We start from the raw sequence: 26,131 nt of genomic DNA on the forward strand, positions 1-26,131 counted from the left end.
ACAATATAAGCCTGCATTTAATCATTTCAACAGCCCTGTGAGAGTGGATAGTATTATCACCATTTACAGGTAAAATCAAGATTAAGAAAGGTTAAGTAACTTTCCTATTGGTTATGCAGCTGATTGGTGTCTGAGTGAGGGTTGGACTACTAACCCTACTGAGCTCTACTGCTTCTTTTTCTTTGAAAATATCCCTGCAGTTAGTTACATGGAAGACAGAACAGGAGAGCTACACCGTTGCCCATACTTTAATAGTATGCAACGAATGAACTAAAACAATGCATCTTTTAAAAATAGTACAGAGGGGCTTCCCTGGTGGCGCAGTGGTTGAGAGTCCGCCTGCCGATGCAGGGGACACGGGTTCGTGCCCCGGTCAGGGAAGATCCCACGTGCCGCGGAGCAGCTGGGCCCGTGAGCCATGGCTGCTGCGCCTGCACGTCCGGAGCCTGTGCTCCGCAATGGGAGAGGCCACAACGGTGAGAGGCCCGCGTACCGCAAAAAAAAAAAAAGTACAGAAAGATCTTCTAACAGATCTTAGAGTACTTCCCTGTTGGCTGAGCACAAAGAAATAAATAAAAAATTGTATTACCAGCAAAATTCTTTGAATCAGAGAGATTTTGACAATTTTGTGATGTGTGAAGTGGTTGACTTTTCAGGACTCACTTCACATCCATGAAATACCTCCTGTTTCATGTGCTGTTGCGGTCACTGTCGCGCACGGACAAGAACTCCAAGTCCTTGTCCCCGCTGTGCTTCCATTCCCATCTTCGCTGTACATGTTTTTACCTGTGATCTCAGCTTAGCACTCTGTTTTCTCCATGAGATCATAAGTTTCTCAATCACAAAGCCTCCTACAGTAATGAAATGCAGGAACTTTCGTGGCCTGACAAAGGATCACTGTACTGCATACAGGAGAAGATTGAGACCCAAATAGATTGTGACTTGAAGCCCGTTGCCTGACCTTGTTCGCATAATGACACATGTAGAAAATGACATTTGTGGGGCTACTGTAAACAAGAAGAGGCTGCTCTCAGCTGAGGAGGACGATCCTAGAGAGTCTGATCACCTGGACTCTGAAGTGCTGCTCCCCTCAGCATCCCTATAACCGAGTCCTGTCACACAGGTCAGAAAGGTCTGCTGTTAGAATCGGGGTTCAGTTCGGTGTTTCTCTCCATAGTATGCATGGTAGAAACATGACTTTTGTACTACAGGCAGGTATTAGGTAATATTTGGAAGACCAGGTTCTGATTCCGAATGTGCCATGATGGTACTTTGGCTTTATGAGAGATTTTGAAGGCAGATGGGTACTAACCTCTTTGAAGACGAGGAGGTTGTTACTGATGAAGAATTTATTAATGGTGAATGTGTTTCTATGAAGATGTCTTTGAGCTGTGTAACAAAAAGATATCTAACTATGCACTAACAGGAAGGGGGGGAAAGGCTTCTACTTCCATGGGAGTCAATAAAAAGCACTGTTTTTAGGTATATCAGAGTCACCATTTTTCCTTTTCTCCCATTGAGAAAGAAAAATGATTTATATAGATTTATACATGTAAATCTAGATTTATGTACTCAGGAGGTTATGAAGAATGCTAAGGACCCCTTTTTGTTTTAGGCAAGAACCATTTTATTTCTACCAAATGTAGATATGTTTGCTTATAAATTCTAATAAATTATCAAAATAAGTAGAAATTAAAGATTTTGGTGAATTCAGATGTCTGATGAGACTGGAGCAGGACAAAGGAGACAGGAAATCGGGGCTTCCCTGGTGGCGCAGTGGTTGAGAATCCGCCTGCGGATGCAGGGGACACGGGTTCGTGCCCCGGTCCGGGAAGATCCCACATGCCACGGAGCAGCTGGGCCCGTGAGCCATGGCCGCTGGGCCTGCGCGTCCGGAGCCTGTGCCTGTGCTCCGCAAAGGGAGAGGCCACAACAGTGAGAGGTCCGCATACCACCAAAAAAAAAAAAAAAAGGAGACAGGAAATAGATATGAGAAAAGCAGAGATTACTGCAGTCAACAAAGTAAACTGTTGTCAAAAACTAGATTCATAGGCTAATGAGCCTATAATTGTTGGAGGCATCGTAGGGTTGTGTCCTGAGCCCTGAGATATTCTGCCTGGGCAACAATTAGGTCTTCAATTTCAATTAGGTCTTTCAGTTTCAAATCAGGAGTCTTCTGGTTTAAATTTTGGAGTAGAATTTGGGATGGATTAGCAAGAATAGTTTTATCAGTTATAACCAGGTAAAAGAAGGCTCCAGACTAGGAAAAAACACGTTATATATCATCATTTTCACTTTTATGTACTTGTAGTTCTAATTAGAATAGTAGCTGTGCTTCAGAATGCTTACTAAGAGCACTCTCTCTTAGTGCCAGTAGCCCTTAGTGAAAGTACGCCTGATAAAATGTTACTTAAAGGCAGCATTTTGCCAGAAGCGAAAAGCATTGGTTCATCGAATAAGATAATCCTGGAATTTTTGCGTAAACCAGGCATAGTGGTTAAAAGTCCAGTCTTCTGAGTCAGATTAACTTGGATTTGAATACTGCCTTTGTAGTTCTTATCTCTGTGACCTTGAGCAAGTACTGTAACCTCTAAACTTCGGTTTGACTCTGTTAAAAGCAGATAATCTAGGTTACTTAATGTGGGAATGAAATGATATATAATATAGAACATAAGTCACTGGAGGGTAGTTAATGCTGAGTATGTGATAGATAACTTCTTATTATAAACACTGGTTAGAAAATTTTGATTTTGTAGCTTTCAAAGTCATTAAGCCAGAATTAGTCATTCCCTTATTTTTGGAGAGTTTGATTTTGCTCGTATAAGTAAGATGAAAATGTATACTAGGAGGAACATTAGTTTGGGGGTCAGATTTGGTTTTAAATTTTAGCTTCACCGTTTACTAGATGTTTAGTTATGGGCAGCCTTCTTCTGCCCTTAGCTGCCTTATTGGTAACATGGAAGTAATAACTCAAATGCATAGAATCATGGTGAGGATAAAGAGATATTAGATAAATTGTGTGGCCTCCAACTGATACTTGGTAAATTGTAACTCCCACAACTATGGTTTTGCAGTATCCTAGCAACCTTTTAGTCCCTTGAAACATCATAGTAGCAGTTTCCCCAGTCATTTCAGAGTTCCTCCTCACCCAGACGATGACTTGCTTTTTCCTCTCATCAGAGTAGAACCCAGCCCAGCATGAGTGAATCACAGTGCAGTGTCTCTGCCATAGTGCAAGGAATATGTCTTGCAACATAAGAATGGGATATATTATCTTTATATTTGTCAGGCCAAAGTTGGTATTTTACTGCTTTGATTTAAATACAAATCAATTTGTTTATTGATAAAATGGAGTATCGTATGTTTAATTGTTTGCACTTTTTTGCTCTTATGAATTGCCCACTCTTCTCTACCCATTTACCTCTTGGGCCTAGAGTTTTTGTTATCTGTTTACATGAGCTCTCTGTATAAGAAGCTCATTAACATTCCATTTAATGTGTTTGATGCAAACATTTCTAAGATTATGGACTGTATTATATGTTTGAGGTTGTTCTGAGGATGAGATACCAGGTAGAAATATCTAAATATCAGACCCCATAGGGGGTCCATATGCAGAAGATGCAAATATATGTTTAGAAGAAGGAAAGCAAAATTAAATAACATTTATATTGTTAGTTCAAGACTCCAGTCCTAAACTCTAGTGCCTCTGTTGAATGCTTTCCTGTGTTAGGTTTAGCAGCCTTAAACCAAACCAGTGCATTTTCCCTTTGGTGAGGGAAAATTGGGGTGGGCAGTAGGTGTGGGGGAACGGATCCCTTAACCTGTTCCAAAGGGTAGATATTTTCCAGTTCGCCTTTTAATTTGGGACAGATACATACACACAGACACCTTTGAAAAAATAAAATATACTGCATGATTTTATTTGCTCAGACTTAACAATTTTTACTCTTTGATTTCTTGACTCATTTTTATGCTGAGGAAACCTACTGTTTATCCAGATCTTAGAAAAAGTTTTGCCTGTGTTTTCTGAAAGCTTTTTAAAAATTTAGCATTGTATAGTATAACTGTTTAATTTATCTGAACTTCATTTTTATATATATTTGGGACCATTTTTCTAATTAAAAAATCAAATTAATCAAAAATTAAATTTAAAAATTCCTTTATTACATAACTTTTACAAACTTTTTTTTCCCCCATTGTGTTTGGGACTTTTTTTGTTGTTCCTGTCCCTAACTTCTAGTTGAATTGTTAGGTATTATCTTTTGTTTTGTTTTGTTTTGGACTCACAAATGGAAGTCAAGAGCTCTGTAGAGTTGCTACAGTATGCAGTAGAACACTTTTCAAAATTTACTCAGAAATGAGAACCACGTGATACGTACTTTTAAAAATACAGATTCTGATTTAGTAAATCTGTGAGGCTTGAAGAACCTGTTTTTGTTTTAAACACATGCCCCATAGCACTTTTAATTAAATAAATTTGGGGATCACTTCTAGAATTGTTAGTTATGAAAGAGAGACTTGAGGGCAATCTGACTTTTTTTTTCTGTTTTAAATTTAATTTTTATTTTTATTGGAGTATAGTTGATTTACAGTGTTGTGTTAGTTTCAGGTATACAGCAAAGTGATTCAGTTATACATATACATATATCCATTCTTTTTCAGATTCTTTTCCCATATAGGTCATTACAGAATATTGAGTAGAATTCCCTGTGCTATACAGCAGATGCCTTTTTTTTTTTTAAGCACGTGCCTCTGCCTGAAAAATAAATCTTTCATCATCCCACTTTTCTGCATCTCACATATTTGGACAAAATTTGATGGACAGATTAACCAAGATCTTGGGAATACCGTATTGTGAATATTGTATGGGTATCCTCTAGCTCTTAAAGAAGATCTGTACATTAGAACAGATGTGCCTTGCCTAAGGTGTTTTTGCTGAAGAGCAGAATTGGTTAATAGGGTGGTTTCATCCAGAAATTCATTAATGAAGCTCGGTGGAAGAATTTATTCAGTCAGCTAAATGGTAGAAGGACAAATCAGCTATGTTCCTCTTTGTGTTGGTAATCTAAGATGGGAAATTTGGGGTAGGAAGGTAAGAGTTCCTTGAAGAAGCAGAGTTAAGACCAAGGAAAAGGTATATTTCTGATTTCTCTAGGATTTTTGAACATGCCATTTGCTGTTCTTGGTGCTGGGAACACCACGTGGAAAAAAGAAGAAGTAAGAAACCTGCACTTACAGAGCACATGTAGTATAAGGCAGGGGTCCCCAACCCCCGGGCCTGTTAGGAACCGGGCCCCACCGCACGGCAGGAGGTGAGTGGCAGAGGCCAAGCTTCATGTGCTGCTTGAGTTACTGCCTGAACCACACCCCTCCAGCCCCCGGCTGTGGAAAATTGTCTTCCAGGAAACCGGTCCCTGGTGCCAAAAAGGTTGGGGATTTCTGGTGTAAGGACTGCCTAAGAGTTGTATGGGAGTGGGGAAGGGGACGTTGTCATAAAATACTTCTAAGATTAGCTGAATAGCGGGGTAGTGGGGGGTGATTAGTTGTTTCCTAGGAAAGGTGGTAGACAGATTTTCAAGAAAGGAATGTCATGAAAGAGCATGATGCCTTTCAGAGAATTGGAGGTATTTGATGCAGAAGAGATGTGTGTGGATGTAGCAGGATATGAATCTGGAAAAGTGGTGGATAGGGGCTGTGCTAAGGACTTTGCATTAATTCTGAGAGCACTTTAATAATATAGATAATGTGGGGCAGAGAGATGATAGGTTTGGGGAGAGTGAAAAGGGGGTGGGATGGGATCAACACTTAAGCCAAGGAGACCAGTTAGGTTTTTGCAAGATGAAATTGATAAGGGCCTGAATCACGGCAGTGACATTGGAGATGCAAGGATGCATTTGGATTGTATCAAGGAGATAAGCTATTGGACCTTTAGACTGACTGGACCTAAAGGGATAGGGAGAATTTGAGGAAGATGTCCCTGCTTTAGTAATTAGATAGATAGTGAGGCCGGTTCCTAAAATAAACAACAGCGCTCCTACTTCTCTGGCAGTTGTAACTTATTCTTGCCATGACTTCTCTTCTTCTGTCTGCTATTTAAACCTATTCTTTAGGTCTTGCCATTTCTTATTTTACAACTTCATAACTTTTTCTGCCTGTATGCTGAATCCTAAATCCATATTTTTAGTTCAAACTTTTACTAAATTCTAGAACCATATATTCAGTAGCATTCTTCTAGCAGTGGTTTTCATCGTTTACCCAAGGACACCTGAGAGGCTTCCTGAAGCTTTCATGAGATCCACAAGGTTAAAACTATTTTCATAAGAATAGTAGAAAGGCTTTGTCTAGCCACTTATTCTCTCATGAGTATATTGTGGAGTTTTCTAGAGGGTACATAATGTGCAAGTCACAACAAATTGGATGCAGAAGTAGATGTGAGAATCCACCTGCCTTCTGTTAAGCCAGATGTTAAAGGGATTTGCAAAAATGTAAAACAATGCATACTTTTTGTTTTGGAAAATTTTTTTCAAAAAACATTTAATATATAAAGGACTTTCTTAATGAGTCAATAAATATTTTTAAATTTTCTTTGTTTAAATTCCTAGTATGGTAAGAATCTATAGATGTAACCCACATAAACAAAAGATTTTTGGTGTTCTCAGTAATTTTTTAAAGTGTAAAGGGGTCTTGAGACCAAACAGTTTGAGAATGGCTGTCTTAAAATAATAACAGACCTAACAATTTAAAAAACAAACAAAAACTAAACTCATTCTCACATACTTCCCAAATTTAATTTTTGTCTTCTATTTCATATCTTAGTAAATGGTACTACTGTCTCCTCGGATTCCAGGCCAGAAACCTGGGGTTCATCCTAATTCCTCCTCCCTTTTTTTACCCAGATGGTAATAGTGATCACTAACATTTATTGAGTACTAACCATGTGCCAGGTACTGTTTTTAGTTCTTTACATCTATTATCTTTTTAAAACCTCACAAAAACCTGATGGGTGTAGGTATTAATACTTAACTCTGTTTTACAGATGAGGAAACAGGTACAGAGGGGATAAGAACTTTGCCCATGGTCATGTAGCTAGTAAGTTGCAGAGCCCAAATTTGAATCCAGCCAGTCTTTTGAACCTTTACTTCTTTGTTCTGGAACAGTTTATGTAAGATTGATATCATATATGCTTCTTGAGGATTTTATTTACATACTCCTGTAAAGTCATCTGAGCCAGGTGCTTTTTAGGGAGGTAAATCTTGCAGGAGCTTTCAGTGTCCTCTGCTATTATTATTCCATAGGATCTTCTACTGCTCTGTGAGCTCATTTTGGTAAATTATATTTTACAGAGCAGAGGCTGGAAAACTACAGCCTGCAGGCCAGATCTGGCCCACTGCCTGTTTTTTTATGTGAAGTTTTGCTGGAACACAATCATATCCATTCATTTACGTGCTGTCTATGGCTGTTTTTTTGTGCTACAGCAGCAAGTTGAGTAGTTGCAACAGAGACTGTATGGCCTGCAAAACCTAAAATGTTTACTGTCTGGCCCTTTACAGGAAAGATTTGCCAAGCCATGTTGTAGAACGCTCAGTTTAGCTGGGTTTTCTGTTTTATTGGTATAGATTATAGTATTTTCTTGTCTTTACAGAATCTCTATATTTGAAGTTATGTCCTTTTTCCCCCAGTACTATTTATATTTCTTCTTTGATTTCCCCCATTGTTTGAGATTACGAAAATTTTGTCTGATTTATTTGTAACAGTGTTAATTTTGGTATTCCATCTTATGCTGTGCCCTACAACAATTTAAATAGCATTTGATTTAGAGATAAATATTTCTTAAAAGTATGCTAGTTAAAAAAAAATGAAGAAGTATGCACGGTAGTATTGATTAAACTGTGATCCTGATTGATGATTTCATAAATTTCTCCATTTCTTCTATGCTAATTAATCTATTTTTTTCTGCCTCTTCTGGGATCAGTGTTAAATAATTCCCTCCTCCAGTTTTTCCAATTATTTATTGATTCAGCCTTAAGAAATATCTTAATTTTAGAAAAGTCTCTTACTTTTTTTCCATTTTCTTTTTTTAAAATTAGGTTAATTGGTAGTTTACTTGTTTCATAGAACCATGCCTTGGATTTATTGGTTCACTTATTTGCATTCCAAAAAACTTTTATTGAATCAACAATGTAAAATATTTCAGAGGTCAAAATGTAAAATTACGGCATGTATTATTTATACTCCTTTTTTATATTTGTGTCATATTTATTCAAATCTTTATTTGCTTTTGGTTCACTTTTAAAGTCATTGATTTCTACTTTTATTTTTACTGATTCCTTCTTACTGCTTCCTTTAGTTCGATTTTTAACTTGAGTTGGTTGCTTCACATTCATTTTCATTTGATGCAAATAATTGTCTATGATATCTTAAAATTTATTATGTGTATTGTTTTCACTATTTTTTTAAAATATAATTCTACAGTTTTGGTATTTATTTCCTCTTCAACTCAAAATGTATTTAGGTAAGGCAGTTGTATTTGCTAGTGTTTCTAGTGTGATACCATTGTAATCCAGAAATACCATCTGTATTATTCCTACTTTTTGTAATTTATTGATGTTTTCTTTAGTGCTGAATGGTTTGTGTGTGCACTTCATGACTGTTTCTTGGGTACTTGTCAAAAAAGGTGTTACCTCATTTCAAGATATATGGTTTTGCTTTTTCTCAGTTTTTCTTTTCTGTCCCCACTTGGTTTACATGTTTTGATACTAAGATTTGGTGTATAAAGGTTCTTAGCTGTTTATTTCTTTTTAGTTGGTTTCTTTTATCAATATGCAAAATCTTTATAATGCTTTCTCTTTGAATTTTAAAAGTCTGATAAAAAGTCTCATCTAAGTTTTGTTAGCATTTCTTGTTAGTATATCTGTCTCTGTACTTTTTTCCACCAATTTTCCTGCATTGTTTTGTTTCAGGAGTGATTTTTGATAAGTATATTCCTTAAGTTTGTTTTTTCTTAACCCTGTATAAGGTCTTTTATTAACTAGTTAATTTCACCCACTCACATTTTTATTGTGATTACAGATATTTTGAGTCTTATGCTTGACATTTCATTTTGTATTTCATGTTAACCACAATTTAAAAGTAATTCTCTTCATTGCATTTTCTGTGTCTGTTGAATGGATCGTTTTGTCATTTTTCCCCCTTCCAATGGTTTAGATATTTACTGACATAATTAACCTAAATTTTAACTACACATATACAGTAGCGAAAATTATTCAGTATTTATATCTGTTACCCAGCAACTCCACCCTTACCCTGGCACACCTACATGCACTGTTAGTTTCTCCTTTACTCTTTACTACTACATCCTATGTTTACATCTGAGATATTACTTTAGATTATTTAGTTTAGTTTTATAATCAGTAGTTACGTGTCTTAATGTTTTTACTGGTGTCAGTGAAGTTTTCTGGCCCTAGAAACTAGTATCTCTTTCAGCCTTATTTTCCCCTTGGCGCTTTATTGATAAGAAATACAGCAGTTCTTTGAATTTTTGAGGTAGGTGTGGGGTTGCTGGGTGACCGATGTAAGTACTGCTTCTGAGTTCCTAGTCACTTCTGAAGTAGTGTTAGGGTTCTTATACACATCTTCATGTAGGTTATTCACAGTGTTTGCATGTAGGATATCTTCTAATTCCTTGAACGTATTAAACAACACTTTTCCTGTTGCTGTCTCACATAAATAACATCTTGTTTGGGTATTAAATTGTCACAGTCTTTTCCCTTTAGTAATAAAGTGGCGGACAAACTTGTATTTTAGCAGTGGGTAACTCTTCTACTTTAAGGTTACATTCAATTGCTAAATACCATACTGAGCCCAATACTAGGCACGTAAAAGCTGAGTTAGAGTTTTTATGTGCCTTATAATTTCATAGTTACATATAATTGATCTTCTTTTGGTTTCAGAGGTACTTTAGAATATTCTAGTTCCTTATTTTCCTCATGACAGAGGAATATACATTATTGTTACATTCTGGGAGCATAAAATTGTCTAGGAGACAGAATTTTCTACATAAAGTAATTAGACCTAGAATGCACTTGGCCCAAATGCTAATAAGAGGCTTTTCGGTTGCCTTCAAGAATGGAAGGAATTCCAAACGATAGATGGAATGTTTGTGATTTTTCAATGTAATTCCTCCTGAAATACAATTTTTTTGTATTACTTTAGAAAAATCAAAATCATATTTTAAAAAATAAGAGGTCAAGATCATATATTAAGAATAAAAAGTATCAGTATTAGTGATATAGACTAAATCCACCAGTTCAGAGAAAGAAGACAATAGTGAGGCTAGACTGTTAAATGAAAGGTGGCTCTAGATCTGAGGGTTTGTAAGAGGAAGTTGGGTGGCTGTTGTGACCCATGTGACCAACACTTTATCACGGAATTGTATACATTGTAGGCATTTGATAAATATTTCTTTTATTTGGGCCACGGTAATAGCTTTTGTTTACTGAGTGTTTACATTATGCTGGGTACTAGATCAAGACTGTCTATACCATACAGACAAGGAAAAAGACACAGAAATAGCATAGCTAGTGAGTGGTGGGGTTGGAGCTCTTAATTCTTGAACAGTTTTCTCTGAGTGTCCTCACCGATCACATGGAGACGAATCACTTTATCTGACAGTGGCATCTGTGAAGATGCATCAAAATCTCAGAGAAACGTTAAACTGCTACAAAAGTATAAAGTGGTATTATGCCAGTCATTAAAAAATAGGCAGTCTACAGGCATACCTCAGAGGTATTGTGGGTTCAGTTCCAGGCCACCGGAGTAAAGTGAATATATATTTTTATTTTAAAAACTAATAACTTAAAACTGCCACACACAAAATGATAAAGTGAATATCACAATAAAGCAAGTCACAAATTTTTTTGTTTCCCAGTGCATATAAAAGTTACGTTTGCACTATCCTGTAGTCTATTAAGTGTTTAATAGTATATCTTTAAAAATGTACATACCTTATTTTAAAAATACTTTATTGCTAAAAAATGCTAACCATTATCTGAGCCTTCTGTGGGTCGTAATCTTTTTGCAGCGGTAATATCAAAGGTCACCGATCATAGATCATCATAACTAATAATAATGAAAAAGTTTGAAACACGGCGAGAATTACCAAAATGTGAAGCAGAGACACAAAGTGAGCAGGTGCTGTTGGAAAAAATGGCGCCGGTAGACTTGCTCGATGCAGGGTTGCCACAGACCTTCATTTGTTAAAAAAACAAAACAAAACAAAACAAACCACCACCGTATCTTCTAAGTGCAATAAAGCAAAGCACAATAAACCAGAGTATGCATGTATAGCCTTGTGTTTGGTGCTCTGTAAACATTAATATATTTAACCTTAGGATAGCTCTGCAAGCAATACGTGTTATCCCTCTTTTACAGAGACCACAGGCTTGGGTTTTTACAACTTGTCCAAAGACACAACGCTTACTAAAGGCAGAGCTGGGATTGAAACCTGGGTCCACCTGGCACCAAAAGCTCATATACCATGCTGCCTCCCTGTAGTTCTAGAGATGGGGTATATTTTCACTGGTTTAGAGCATTTCCATCAGTTTATTTACTTATTTAATCTCTTTTAGGCATCCAGAAATTCACTGTAGTCTCTGATTGTTCATACAGTAGACAGATAGCTATCTTTCAGACTTGCTTAAGACAGGGTATCCAAGTTATTTCTCCAATGTCGGTTAGTCTCATAGATTTCAGTCTATGATCTTTGTATTTACATCCCAATTCTGAATTTGTCTTATTTGATTCAGGCTTTACATTTTAATAACAAAAAAGTGTTAACTTTGCTGTTTTGTACTAGCAGGATTATTTTCTACCCTTACTCTTGTTTTGCCTTTCAAAGATGAAAAATAGGGACCAAACACATTAAACATGAGGCAGATTAAGAACAGTTACTTGGGAATTGAGGATTCTTTTGGGATTAACAAAACTTGATTTGTCACCTTTGTTTTTTTAGTTATTGTGAGTTCCAGAGTTGTATAATCAGTGCTTGTTCTCTAATTGGAGATAATATGGGAAAGAGATGGTGAGCATGAACTGTCATCCAGGACAGGGAATGCTGACTGGTGTCCAGTCCCTTATCGGCTAGGTAGTTAGCAGAAGTAAAATTTGACGTTTGGCAGTGATCCTTCTCAAGAAAACTGGAGCCCGTGAATGAGGAAGGATATCCCTGCACACGTAAATCTTCTGTTCCTTTAGGATTGTTTTTCTTAGTGCCTTTTTACTTAGATGGCTTGCAATGGAGGTGCACTTTACTGGCTAATCTTTTCCACCCCTTTTCTTTTGTTGGGATTAGTGCCAGAACAGATAAAGCCCAGTGTAAGCCAGCCTCAGCCTGCCAACTCTAATAACGGCACTTCCACAGCAACCAGCACTAATAATAATGCCAAGCGAGCCACAGCCAACAATCAGCAGCCGCCGCCGCAGCCGCCGCCGCAGCCACAGCAGCCGCCGCAGCCGCAGCCATCACAGGCCTTGCCTCGGTATCCGCGCGAAGTTCCACCTCGATTTCGCCACCAGGAACATAAGCAGCTTCTAAAGAGGGGTCAGCATTTTCCTGTCATAGCAGCAAACCTGGGATCTGCTGTTAAAGTGTTAAGCAGCCAGTCAGAGAGCAGTGCTTTAACAAATCAACAGCCACAAAATAACGGAGAGGTGCAGATCAGCAAAAACCAGTCAGGTGAGAGAAGGCATTTCTTACGAGACTCCAACTGTCATCATTAGCAGTGTAGCAAGTTTATAAACTCATGCCTGTTTGGTGATGTATTTGTATTCATCAGTATCTGTGTTGTAAAAATAAGAATTCTATACAGAAGTTATGAGTGGGGAATCTGAAAATGTTTCCTGTAGGTTAACTAGAGCTCTCCCTCCAGATCTTACCCATTTTAATATACAGCTTATAGCTAAAACTGATTATAAGACTATAGCTAAAATTGAGCACCCCCCCACCACGTTACGTGCTCAGCAGCTGTGCACGTTATTGCATTTAATCCTCAACAACCCTGAGAGGTGTAAGCTGTTCTTATCTCCACTTTTCAGTAGAGGAAACTGAGGCACCAAGACAAAAATGGTTTCAGATCAGTTACCACGTGCTCTAAAGAGACTACCACCCATGAAAATTCTGTTCAGAGCACATGCATTTCAGTTATTGCCTCAGAATGGCTTTTCTCAGCTCAGTAATGATTGTGAGGCAGAAGATAAATCCAGTATGTGCTTACAGTTTTCTCGAAGCCCAGTTTGTTTTGATATGTTCTGACGACTGGTTTGTCCATTCACTTATTGAACTATTTTGACACTTTTACCACAAGTCATATAGAGAATTGAGGATAATCAAGGTTCCCACACATGAAAACAGTAGCAGACTGGTAATGAACAGTCTCTAGAGGCAGATGGACCTGGTTTTGAAGTCCTAGCTCCACCATATACCAGAATGTGTGACCTTGACGGGTTATTTAATTGTTCCGTGTGTTCGAGTCTCGTTTGAGCAGCCTTTCCTAACTGTCCCAGGTAGAATATTCACTTTCTACCTCTATGCTCTCATATATACCAGGAACTACTCTACATTGTGATATGGTATTCCACAGCTAATAAGTAGCAGAGCCTGCACTCACATCAAGATCTCTCTGACTCCAAAGCTATGTTCATAACAACCGTACTTTGCTTTGGCAGCATATCGGTAGTGATAGGTAAGGAGGAAGAGGGCACAGATGTGATTTTTCTAGCATAGGTAATTAGAGAAGCACATTATTGGAAAGGATGCAAACTTAAATTATCAGCCCAAGTTAATACTTACTTCTACTCCCCTACACACTTTCTTGCATAAGCTTGGCCATATCACTTATCTGACTGTCTTTGCTAATCTGTAAAGTGTAGTACCCAATCTATAAGGTTGCTTTGAGGATGATATTATGTGACATGTTAAAGCAGCTAGTTTAGTGCCTAATATTTAGGCACTGAATGAATTATCTTCCCTGAAACTTTTACCAAAGGACCTGCACTTTTCAGGAGGAAGAGTCTGGTTTAGATATGTTAGATCTAATGCCAGGCAATTAATAATTTGGTTTGAAGTTCCTTTGGGAAGTCAGGTTGGAAGCAAAGCAGATGTACTGAGTCATCAGCATCATCGTGGTTAAAACCTAGGAGAGTTTATTTATACGACAAATGCTTGAGTACCTACTGCAAGCTAAGTAATAGTATAGTGGTATGATAATTAACAAACAGGAAAGTGGGATAGTAAATTTAGAAAATATATGATGAATATGCTTTTTCAATTTGGGAAATGAAAGAGCAAAGCTGTTTTTGAAATGGAAACAATGGGAGTATAAGAATCTTATTTCTCAAAAATTGTTATGGGTCAAGAAACCCAGAAGTGTTATGGGTATACATTCAGATGAAAAGAAAGCCTAAGATGTGGGCATAGGAAGAAGTCGTCAAAAAGGGGCTGAGAAGGAAAAATATCCCACCTATTTCCTAAAACAACTTTACAAAGGTGGACGGCGTTAATGTGGAGGTTAAGATGGAAATAAAGAGGGTGTAGCAATCTGACTGAGGTTTAAAATTAAATCCCCACACAGCTAGAGAATGCAGAGGATGAAGGCACAGCATTCTGCAGAAGAACCAGACTTGTGCTTTTGTCTTTTTTTAAACATTTATGAATCCCCCTTTAACAGCATAGTCACGTATTTACCTTAAAATATTTTTGTAGGTGCTACTAGAAATGATAATAGGAACACTAGTCACATAATAGAGCATTGGGTGTCTGTGAATTAGGGAGGACTTCTTAGGTCTGTCCTGGCTCCTGAAGGGCTAATAATAATATAACAACAATAATAATAATAATATAGTGACTAACCCTTATGGGGTGCTTATGACCCACACACTGTATTAACATGTTTGATTTTCATTTTGCAGCTTAGAGAATAGCTTAGCAATCAGTGAAGAGCAACATACCGGACAGTACAAACAGCATGAACAATAATAGCCCAGAAACCCAAAAATTGCATGTTGTGAATTACATGTAGTTCAGAGATGTGGGAACATAATCTTAACTGTTTTGTCTGTTTGTGCTTGTGTTTGGTTTTTTTGTTTCCTGAACAGAGATAAGTAATGGAGTAGATTTGACATTTAAATTAATACATGCAATACATACATAGAAATTTACTTAAAAGTTTGCATGGTAAAGATGAGGAGTTCTGGATACACTTCCCTTGTCCTCACAGAATGCATTTCTCGTTAATTCACTGCAGTCAAGGAAGAGGGATAGTACCTAGATGACATTAGGTATTTCCTAAATTAGAGGTCACACAAACTATAAATGCCTTCATAGGCTAGCAGGTAAGTGGAGTAAAGGATGAAAAGAAGTAATGGGAACTGTGGTAAATATATTAATTTTGTACCCTGCCTGACTACCTTGACATTCTCATTTTAAGTTTTTAGAACCCTGTGCTGGTCAAACCACACACCTCTGCAGGCTGATCTGCCAGTTTGTGGCTGTGCCTCAAACACTTAGTGATGGTTTCAGTCATCACCGAAGGACCTCTCTTTTGCGGTTGATTTCTTAGAGCCTTAAGGTATCAGGCCTTGCTACTCCCCCAAAAAACCCTTGAATTGGGGGCCCTGAAGGCTATGTGATAAAGGATTTGGGGGGACTTATGCTTAACAGCGCCGGCAGCAGTATTGTTCTTATGGGCCAGAGTGTTCCAACCCACGATTTTATCATCCAACTGACATGACACATACAGAAAAGTTAAACAGATAGATTCAAATCCATCCGTTATTAGTACATTATATATACATACATATGCACACGTGTGCACAAATGTTCATTGCACTTCACCTTTAATACTTCCACTGGTAATTTCTTAAAGAATAAGGATAGTCTTCTATACAGCCATGATACCACAGTCACCATTAAGCAGAAGAGGGATATTTTCAGCAATATCCTGTGATACGTAGTTCATGTTCACATTTTTGCAGATGGTACCAAAAATGTCTTTGTTTATAGTGTGATATCATTTATAAAATATAAAGCTTGCAAAACAACATATTTTGCTTATGAATAAACTCAAATATAGTATTTTGTGTGGTTACCACTCAGTTACCTACTGTAGAAGAAAGGAGATGTAATCAAGAGAGGGGTACACAGGAGTTTTCTATTATATTAGTGGCGTATTTCTTAAGGTGAGGGGTGTGTGAGTGTTTTTATATTACACTATAGATTTTCCTATGTTTCAGTTTTTTTAAGAAACTTAAAGTTTCCAGAGATGTTTAAAGATTAAAATACTGTCCATCCACCTGTGCTCTTAACTGTCTTTTCGGGATAGTACACATCCTCGCTGTCCTGTAACTTCCACTTCTTGCTCTCAACTTGTCCCATGGTCTGTAAACGTAGTCAAGTCTTTATAATCTTTAAAATAAATTCCTTTAAACTCCCATTCTCTTGGGGCTATTGTAGAATTTCTCTCTACTTTTAGAGTTCTTAAAAAAATAATCCATACTTGGAATCTCGAATACATCACTTCATTCCTCTGTAATCTGGCTCCTGCTCGCTTGAGTAAAGTAGCTCTGACTAAGGACACTGACCTTCTGTGTGCCAAATCCGGACTTTTAAAGTTTTTCATTGTGGTTAAAACACAGACTTTTCCATTCTTAATATATATCTACATTTTTTAAAATCATTGACCACTTCCTCCTTTTTAAAGCTCTTTCGTTCTTTCATTTTTCTTTGACCAGTTTTCAGATTTTATTCCCTCCCATGGCTGTGTTTCATCTCTCTCCCCAGTTTTAGGTTCCATGTCTTCTGGATGTCTTCAGCTGATGTTGAGCCCTTCAAACTCAACATGTCCAGAATCGAACTCACTGTCTTGCCACATAACCAGTTTCTCCTTCTGGATCCCATTGCTCAAAAGGTCGGCAACCCCATTCATCCAGTCACCCATCTAGTACTCTTAATCATGCTTAACTCTCCTTCTTCTTCATGTCTACAGGCCACTGGTTTATCATGCCCTGCTGATCTTAACTCCAGAACATCTCTCAGCTTTCCTCTCTCCTCTGCACTGCTGCCACCATTGACCTGGTTCCGACACTCACCACCTGGTCTAGAGCGACAGCCCTATGAATGTCGTCTGTAGTCGCCTCCCCACAAGTCCCTACCCCAGAAACCAGTCATGGTCCGTACATTGCATTTGGCTGTGGTCTTGCATTTGTCTTCTTTAACCTGCCATGCCCGTTCATTTACATGTTATCTGTGGCTGCTTTCCAGCTACTATGGTAAGTAGTTGCCACAGAGGCCATCTGGCTGGCAAAACCTAAAATCTTTGCTAATTGGACCTTTATAGAAAACGTTTGCCAGCCCCTGGACTAGAGGCTAGAATAACTAAGGATACTTTCTTTTTTTTTTTTTTTTTTTTTTTTTTTTTGGCTGCGTTGGGTCTTTGTTGCTGCACATAGGCTTTCTCTACTTGGCGGTGCGCGGGCTTCTCATTGTAGTGGCTTCTCTTGTTGTGGAGCACGGGCTCTAGGCACGTGGGCTTCAGTAGTTATAGCTCGTGGGCTCTTGAGCACAGGCTCAGTAGTTGTGGCGCACGGTTTAGTTGCTCTGTGGCATGTGGGATCTTCCCAGACCAGGGCTCAAACCCGTGTCCCCTGCATTGGCAGGTGGATTCTTAACCACTGCACCACCAGGGAAGTCCCTAAGGAAACATTTTTAACTTTCTCACTCAGGTACTGTTTGAAATTGTGCATCTAAGGTTCCCTAATATTCCCAATGATAACAGTTCATACTTCCTGGAAATACTATAAAACCTAAATACTGTTAACTTCTGAAGGTTTTTCTTTTGGGTGAGATTGGAAGTCTTTAAGGCAGAAAGCACATATTTGGCCATTTTGTTACATGATACATATTTAAGTAGAAAATTGTATGAAGTTTCCTGGATCTAAATTCTTCCTGAATGAATTATGCAGTTCCCTTGAATTATCACCAGTCTTTGCTGTACCCCACATATCTTCTTTCTGAATAGGTGCTACATAATGCACTGCTATGTCCTTTTTTTTTTTTTTTTCCTTTGGCTATGCCTCATGGCTTGCGGGATCTTAGTTCCCCGACCGGGAATTGAACCAGGGCCCTCGGCAGTGAAAGCGCAGAGTCCTAAACACTGGACTGCCAGGGAATTCCTTTTTTTTAGTATTCTTTTTGAGGTATGGTACTTAGAGCTGCCCTCAGTCTTCCTAAGGCAGTTTTGTATGAGAGTAGGATGCTGATGATATTTTGGATTTCAGATGTTTCTCAGTTAAGTGCAGTCTTCCAAATCTTAGTTTAAAATTTGTATTTTGCATTACACAGTAATACTGAACTGTCCCTTTTCCTCCCATTTCCTGGAAAAGTGTAATTACCATCCTCTACTTAATGATGTTTCTATATGATTGTCTTCCAGATCATTTGTAATGATGGCTTTTGGCTTCCTTACGTGTAAGGGAAATATATTATTTGACTTCTTCCAATTCTGAAGTAGTCTCCGACTCTGAAACGTTTTAGTCGTGATTGCTGAGGAGTCCTGCACATTTTACAATTTTAGTCAGGCTGATAGTCTCCCCACCCCTACCCCGACTCCCTGCCCCTCTCCCCTACTCGTAGATTTTTATTTTTCTATCTAAGCTGCAGTGTTTTTCATAACAAAAATGACTTTGTGATCCAGCCTTGGTAAATGCAGTTTTGGGGATAGCCTTTTAATTTAGGTTTTTGGGAAAGTGTCAAGTAGGTTCGAGATTAAAAATGGAGTTTTAGCTAATAATTACTGATGGCATCTCTTATTTTCCTAAAATGCATGGGGGTACACGGCAAAAGGCAAATTTAGAACATTACCACCTCCAAACTAGGTCATGACCAGATTGTGAGAGAAAGTTTCACTAACATTAAAGGTGATAGAATTGGTTTGCCAAGTGTATTCTGCTGTTTTCTGGGGCTTTTTTGCTTTTGATGTATTTGGTCATTAAAAAAAAAAAAAAAACTTGAAGTAGTCAAATCTCTGTTTTTTCCATGGTTTCTTTTATGTATAAAAAAATTCTCACTCACAAATAACTTATTGGTTTCATCTTAACACTGAATCTTATGGAATTGTTTTTGGTAGGTTGTCCATTTAAAAAAAATCTTTATAAAGTATTGAATATAGTTTTTGCTGATTTAAAATGCTAACCGTTGACATATAACCTTAGATAATATACTTGGGGCTGTTTCTGGATTACTTTTTCTGTTCAGTTGAAGTTCTCATGTACTCTGGTAGTGCAGTGCTATTTAACTGTTACATGATAACAAAGAGTTTTTTTAATCCTCTTATTTGTTTTACGTGAACTTTTAAATCACTTTAATCAAATTACAGACTCTTGTTAATTATTTTTTTTATAATTGAATTGAACTTAAAAGGAACATTGTTATATATTCCTATTGAGGAACAAGTTTCTATACTTAATCAAGTTGTCTGCTATGGCCTGCAGTAAAGTTTAGTCATATATGACTTTTAAAGTATTTATGTTAGCTTTATTCCATCTTCCTTTATAGTTTTTTATTTTTTGGCTGTGTTGGATCTCTTGCTGTGTGCGGGCTTTCTCTAGTTCGGCGAGCGGGGCTACTCTTCGTTGCAGTGCGTGGGCTTCTCGTTGCGGTGGCTTCTCTTGTTGAGGAGCACAGGCTCTAGGCGCACGGGCTTCAATAGTTGCAGCACGCAGGCTCAGTAGTTGTGGCACGCGAGCCCTAGAGCACGTGGGCTTCAGTAGTTGCTGCACGTGAGCTCTAGTTGTGGAGCACAGACTTAGTTGCTCCGTGGCATGTGGGATCTTCTGGGACCAGGGCTTGGACCTGTGTCCCCTGCATTGGCAGGCGGATTTTTAACTACTGCGCCACCAGGGAAGTTCCCCATCTTCTTTATAGTTTTTGTGGCCATTACAATTAGGATCTTTTTTCATCCCATTTTGCTATAGTCCATGAGATGATAATGATGGCTTGATTGTTTTAGATTTGGAGAAAAGTGGATGGATTGGGGACTTCGTGATGTTTTAGATTTGCTATGCACAGGAAGGAATCAAGGATAAATGTTAGGTTTTAGCAAACTTACTGAGATGAGGAAGACTAGTAAAGAAGCAGGATTGTTTTTTTTCCTTTGGGAAGAGGCACCTGTAGGGGTATGAAATCTAGGAGCTGGCATCCTTTTTGAGATATCTAAATGGATATTTAAAGTAAGCAATTTCTTATATGTTTTCTAATTTTGTTCGTCATGAGGGAGGCATGGTGGAATGACATGTGCTTTAGAGATAGGACTGAAAAATAATGATAATCACTGATACACATTAATTAATGAAAATAATGGTCCTCATTAAGTACCTAATCTGGATCAGATATGGTTCAAAGCACTTTTAATTATTAATCATTTAACCCTCACAACTGTGTGAGATAGGTACTGTTACTATTCCCACTTTACAGATGAAGAAACTAAGGTACAGAAAGATTGAGGATCTTACCTGTGGTCACATAGCTGGTAAATGGCAGAGTGGCTTTTAAACCCAAGCAGGCTGGCTTCAGAGTTTTGCTCTTAATCACTACACCAAACAGCCCTTCATGGAGCACTTATTTGAAACCGGCACTGAGCTACATACTTCGCATATGACAGTAGGTTAACTAAACAACCAGGTAAAGAAGGACGTACGTACTGTTTGCACCCCCATTTTGCAGGTTTGGTCATACAGCTACTACATAGAGTCCAGACTTGAACCTGGATATCTCTAGAGTTCCAGCCATGTTCTGAGCCACCTTGCTTTTTTACCTAATGATGAATCTTGCCTTTCTTATCTTATTTTCTACAGCCTTTGAGCCTCGATTTCCTCATGTGTAAAGTGAAGGTAATGCCTGTGCTCTAGGGTTGTTTCAAGGGTTCAGTGACAGCATTTTGCACATAAAGCACGCGCTCCAGAGTGCCAAATGATGTTGCTGACAGTGCAGGTGCTGCTCTGTTGATTTGCTTTTACCCAGTTAGACTGAGTGACATTTTAGTATCCTTTATTTCATGAGAAAAATCCTCCTCATTGGCCCTGAAAGATGGAAAGCTTTACTTGGCAGCTTAAAACTGCCAAATGATTCTTAATCAGAGAGCAGAAGTCAGAGTCACAGAACTTTAAAATATATATCTATATCTGTATATCTATATTTGGTGAGTTATGTATACATTTTTGGTCTCTGTCTAGTCCTTTTTTTTTTTGCTACTCTTTCTAGCTCATCACCTTTTGCTGCTTAGCAATTGTGCTTTGAGAGAAAATGATGCAAGATCAACCTGATTTTCCATATTAGCAATACCCTTATAGCGAGTGACACTTAACTTTCTGGACTTACAATGCCTGGTGGTTGGTTCATTGCATCTGGGACATGACTTGAGCATATGTATTACTTGGAAACACTACATATGATTCTGATTAGTACTGTAGTAGAGAACTACAGTATGAGCAACCTGCTAGGGACAGTCTCAATGCAAACATCTTATGCAGGTTAATATTTCTGAGGATTTCTAACTACCAGATCCTTAAACTGAATGAGAGTAATGAATTTGGGAAAGCATTAGAAGCACGAAAACTGCCTGCCCTACATGCAGTACAATAACTAGATGATAACATCAGTACATAGCAGTAAGTCTAAGGTAGGATTACGTGACTAGTCATTAATGTCTTCAAATGTCAGAAGTTGATTTTTTTAATCATAACTTTGATCTTCAGCATATCAACCATTTTTCTATAGTCTTCTAATAAACATGGCTATTAAGACATTTTTATGAAGGAGAGTAGAACTAAAATTATTTTTACTTGCATGCAGTATTTTTCAGATTGAATATGAACACTAATGAAATGGAAATATAATGTAAAAGGCTTTATAATTCTTATAAACTTGTTGTAATACCCGACAGTTGTGTGAAAAAGCTATTCTAAAAAAGTGTGGATAGAAAAGGATTCCTGATATACTTCTAATACATTTTATCAAGTTTGGCCTGTTCACTTGTCCTTAACCACTTATATCCCAGCCCTTCTTTCCCATGTTGGGCCTCCAAGCCTGGGTTGCTCCATTATCCTAATGCATCATTACTGCCTTGTCCTTCCTGACTCCAAATTCTTTACTTGCTGAGATGTTAACAGTTCACTCCTTCAAATATTTATTGAGGAACTCTTATGTTCCAGGTACTGCTCTAGGCTCTTGGAATGACATCGGTGAACAAAGCAGCAAAATTCCCTGCCTGTGTGGCATTAATTATTGGATATGGAAAAGTGGTGGCTGAGATATATAACCAATGCCTTTGTAATTATACTGCCAAGTATTGTATCTTGTTGACGTTGAGGAGCCGCGTACATTTATAATGTGTTCGTCAGTTTTCCAAACGTTTCGTACATGTTTGTGCTTCTCCTTTATTCTAGAGATAAACCACAGTACTTCAGGATCCCATTATGAGAATTCGCAGCGGGGACCTGTGTCTTCTACAAGTGACTCTAGCACAAACTGTAAGAATGCTGTTGTGAGCGACTCGCCTGGAAAAGAAGCATGGCCCTCAGTCCCTGGCAGTGATCTAGAGGTGGCTTCAGAATGTGTGGGTGCTGATTCTGCCTCCAGTTCCGAATCAGAGAGAAACATCACTATCATGGCTTCAGGGAGCACAGGTGGTGAAAATGATGGCCTTCGGAATAGCACTGGACTTGGATCCCAAAACAAGTTTGTGGTTGGTAGCAGCAGCAATAATGTGGGCCACGGAAGTAGTACTGGGCCGTGGGGTTTTTCCCATGGAGCCGTCATAAGCACATGTCAGGTCTCTGTGGATGCTCCTGAAAGCAAATCAGAAAGTAGCAACAATAGAGTGAATGCTTGGGGCACTGTAAGTTCTTCATCAAATGGAGGGTTAAATCCAAGCACTTTGAATTCAGCTAGCAACCATGGTGCCTGGCCAGTGTTAGAGAACAACGGACTTGCCCTAAAAGGGCCTGTAGGGAGTGGTAGTTCTGGCATCAATATTCAGTGCAGTACCTTAGGCCAGATGCCTAACAATCAGAGTATTAACTCTAAAGTGGGTGGTTCTTCTACCCACGGTACCTGGGGAAGCCTTCAGGAAACTTGTGAATCTGAAGTAAGTGGTACACAGAAGGTTTCATTCAGTGGTCAACCTCAAAATATTACCACTGAAATGACTGGACCAAATAACACTACTAACTTTGTGACCTCTAGTTTACCAAACTCCGGTTCAGTACAGAATAATGAGCTGCCTAGTAACACAGGGGCCTGGCGTGTGAGCACAATGAATCATCCTCAGATACAGGCTCCGTCGGTTGTCAATGGCACTTCCCTTTCTCACCTTAGCAATGGAGAGTCAAAAAGTGGAGGCTCTTACGGTACTACATGGGGTGCCTATGGTTCTAATTACTCTGGAGACAAATGTTCAAGCCCTAATGGCCAAGCTAATGGTGACACTGTGAATGCAACTCTAATGCAGCCTGGCATAAACGGGCCTATGGGCACTAACTTTCAAGTTAACACAAATAAAGGAGGAGGTGTGTGGGAGTCTGGGGCAGTGAATTCCCAGAGTGCATCATGGGGAAATGGTGCAAATTCTGGAGGAAGTCGAAGAGGATGGGGAACTCCTGCACAAAACACTGGCACTAATATACCCAGCGTGGAATGGAGCAAACTGCCTAGCAATCAGCATTCCAGTGACAGTGCAAATGGCAATGGTAAGAAGTTTACAAACGGATGGAAATCTACTGAGGAAGAGGATCAGGGTTCTGCCACATCTCAGACAAATGAGCAAAACAGTGTGTGGGCCAAAACGGGAGGTACAGTGGAGAGTGAAGGTAGTACAGAAAGCACTGGACGCCTTGAGGAAAAAGTAACTGGGGAAAATCAGAGTAGAGATAGAAGAAAAATTGATCAGCACACATTACTCCAAAGCATTGTAAACAGAACTGACTTAGATCCACGTGTCCTGTCCAACTCTGGTTGGGGACAGACTCCTATTAAGCAGAATACTGCCTGGGATACCGAAACATCACCTAGAGGGGAAAGAAAGACTGACAATGGGACAGAGGCCTGGGGAAGCTCTGCAACACAGACTTTTAACTCAGGGGCATGTACAGATAAGACTAGCCCTAGTAGTAATGATACCTCATCTGTATCGGGGTGGGGAGATCCCAAACCTACTCTGAGGTGGGGAGATTCCAAAGGCTCAAACTGCCAGGGGGGATGGGAAGATGATTCTGCTGCTACAGGAATGGCCAAGAGCAATCAGTGGGGGAATTGCAAAGAAGAGAAGTCTGCATGGAATGATTCGCAAAAGAACAAACAGGGATGGGGTGATGGACAAAAATCAAACCAAGGTTGGTCCGTTTCTGCCAGTGATAACTGGGGAGAAACTTCAAGGAGTAACCATTGGGGGGAGGCTAATAAGAAATCTAGCTCAGGAGGTAGTGACAGTGATAGGTCCGTTTCTGGTTGGAACGAACTTGGTAAAACTAGTTCTTTCACTTGGGGAAATAACATAAATCCAAATAATTCATCAGGATGGGATGAATCTTCTAAACCGAATCCTTCCCAGGGATGGGGAGATCCTCCAAAGTCTAATCAGTCTCTAGGTTGGGGAGATTCGTCAAAGCCAGTCAGTTCTCCAGACTGGAACAAGCAACAAGATGTCGGATCTTGGGGAATCCCATCGGCTACAGGCAAACCTCCTGGTACAGGCTGGCTGGGAGGACCTATACCAGCCCCAGCAAAAGAAGAAGAGCCCACAGGCTGGGAGGAGCCATCCCCAGAATCCATCCGTCGCAAAATGGAGATCGATGATGGAACTTCAGCTTGGGGAGATCCAAGCAAATACAACTACAAAAATGTGAACATGTGGAACAAAAATGTCCCAAATGGCAGCAGCCGTTCAGACCAGCAAGCACAGGTACACCCGTTGCTGCCATCTGCAAGTGCCATCTCAAACAAAGAGGCAAGCAGTGGCTCTGGTAAGTTTTTATTTTATGGAGTCTGTGTTACAAAGTACTTCACAGTGTTGTGAACCTTGTTTCAAGTTACTGTTGTTATAAAATTTGTGTAACGGAGAATATGGATGTGCACACGAAGCTTTTTTTAAACTCTAATCCAGGAGAAGTTTATAGGGAAGAAAACCATGGGGAAGGTGTTTACCATCAGGGAACAGAGCTCTGCCTTTGGCAGTGTTGGCTGTGAATCCCACGTACTCCGTTCTCTATTAGGAATGCTGTAGAAGGCAGAATTGGAAAAGTGATGTCAAGCTGGAATGCTGTACACTTTTTTCAGTTCTTCTGAGTCAAGCCATCACGTTTTGGTTTTATTATTTGACTAAAATATCCCCAGATATAAAACAAGTATCTAATAAGCACAGTGCTCTCTAAAAAATAAGGTACTGTATTTGGCCTTACAAGGAATTTTAAGTAGGCATGAAATCTAAGTCTATTGGATATAGCATGTATGTATGTTTGCTTAAAACATTTAATAATATCTTTCTAGTATATTCCACTTTCGTCTTATAGCAAGGAACTAATTCCTATCCTCTGCAAGTTATCTTGACAATGACATTTTTCATTAGTTGTCACTGAGATGTGTTGTCTTTGTTAATGGAGGTTTTATTGAATAATAATCCCATTGGATGTGGGGACAGAAGTGTTTTCATGAACTAACCTTTCAGCACCTAATTTTTTTTGTGAGTATTATTAATTTAGATAGAATTCTTAGAAAAAACAGGTATGTATCCAAGGGGAAGACTGTTTTGGTTCTTTTAAACAGTGTGTTTATGGCTTGGCTTTGCCTTGCTTTGGACAACCTAATAAAAAATTTTTAAGAAGCATTGTTCAGCATGTATAAAAATAGGATGCCTACCTATTATTAGTCTTATAGTAAATTGCTTTTTCCAGAACAGTGATGTTGAAAGGTTGTACGTATAGTAGAAATTTTATACACATACTGTATCCAGCTTGATCACCTGCTTTATTAATTCACTGGGTTTGACTCAGAGTGACTTGACTTTTCCAGGAGTTAAATTCATCTTCA

General features: G+C 38.8%; 1 protein-coding gene across 10 annotated transcripts in view; it reads left to right on the plus strand.

The window, feature by feature from the left end:
- The window catches only part of TNRC6A (trinucleotide repeat containing adaptor 6A), a 106,501-nt gene that overhangs the window by 35,324 nt on the left and 45,046 nt on the right, over positions 1–26,131 (plus strand). For 6 of the 10 annotated variants that reach the window (XR_010836586.1, XM_059036931.2, XM_059036924.2 and 3 more), the window contains 2 exons: positions 12,350–12,733; positions 22,495–25,068. Coding sequence is in view for 9 of the 10 variants with exons in the window: in XM_059036931.2 (XP_058892914.1) it covers positions 12,350–12,733; positions 22,495–25,068 (2,958 nt within the window). In the remaining variant the exon portion in view is untranslated. Of the gene's footprint in view, positions 1–12,349; positions 12,734–20,904; positions 20,941–22,494; positions 25,069–26,131 lie in introns of all 10 variants that reach the window. The other 4 variants (XM_059036928.2, XM_067013558.1, XM_067013560.1 and 1 more) reach the window with 2 other exon arrangements.

The sequence above is a fragment of the Kogia breviceps genome, chromosome 14 (genome assembly GCF_026419965.1).
Source record: "Kogia breviceps isolate mKogBre1 chromosome 14, mKogBre1 haplotype 1, whole genome shotgun sequence".
Classification (NCBI taxonomy): domain Eukaryota; kingdom Metazoa; phylum Chordata; class Mammalia; order Artiodactyla; family Physeteridae; genus Kogia; species Kogia breviceps.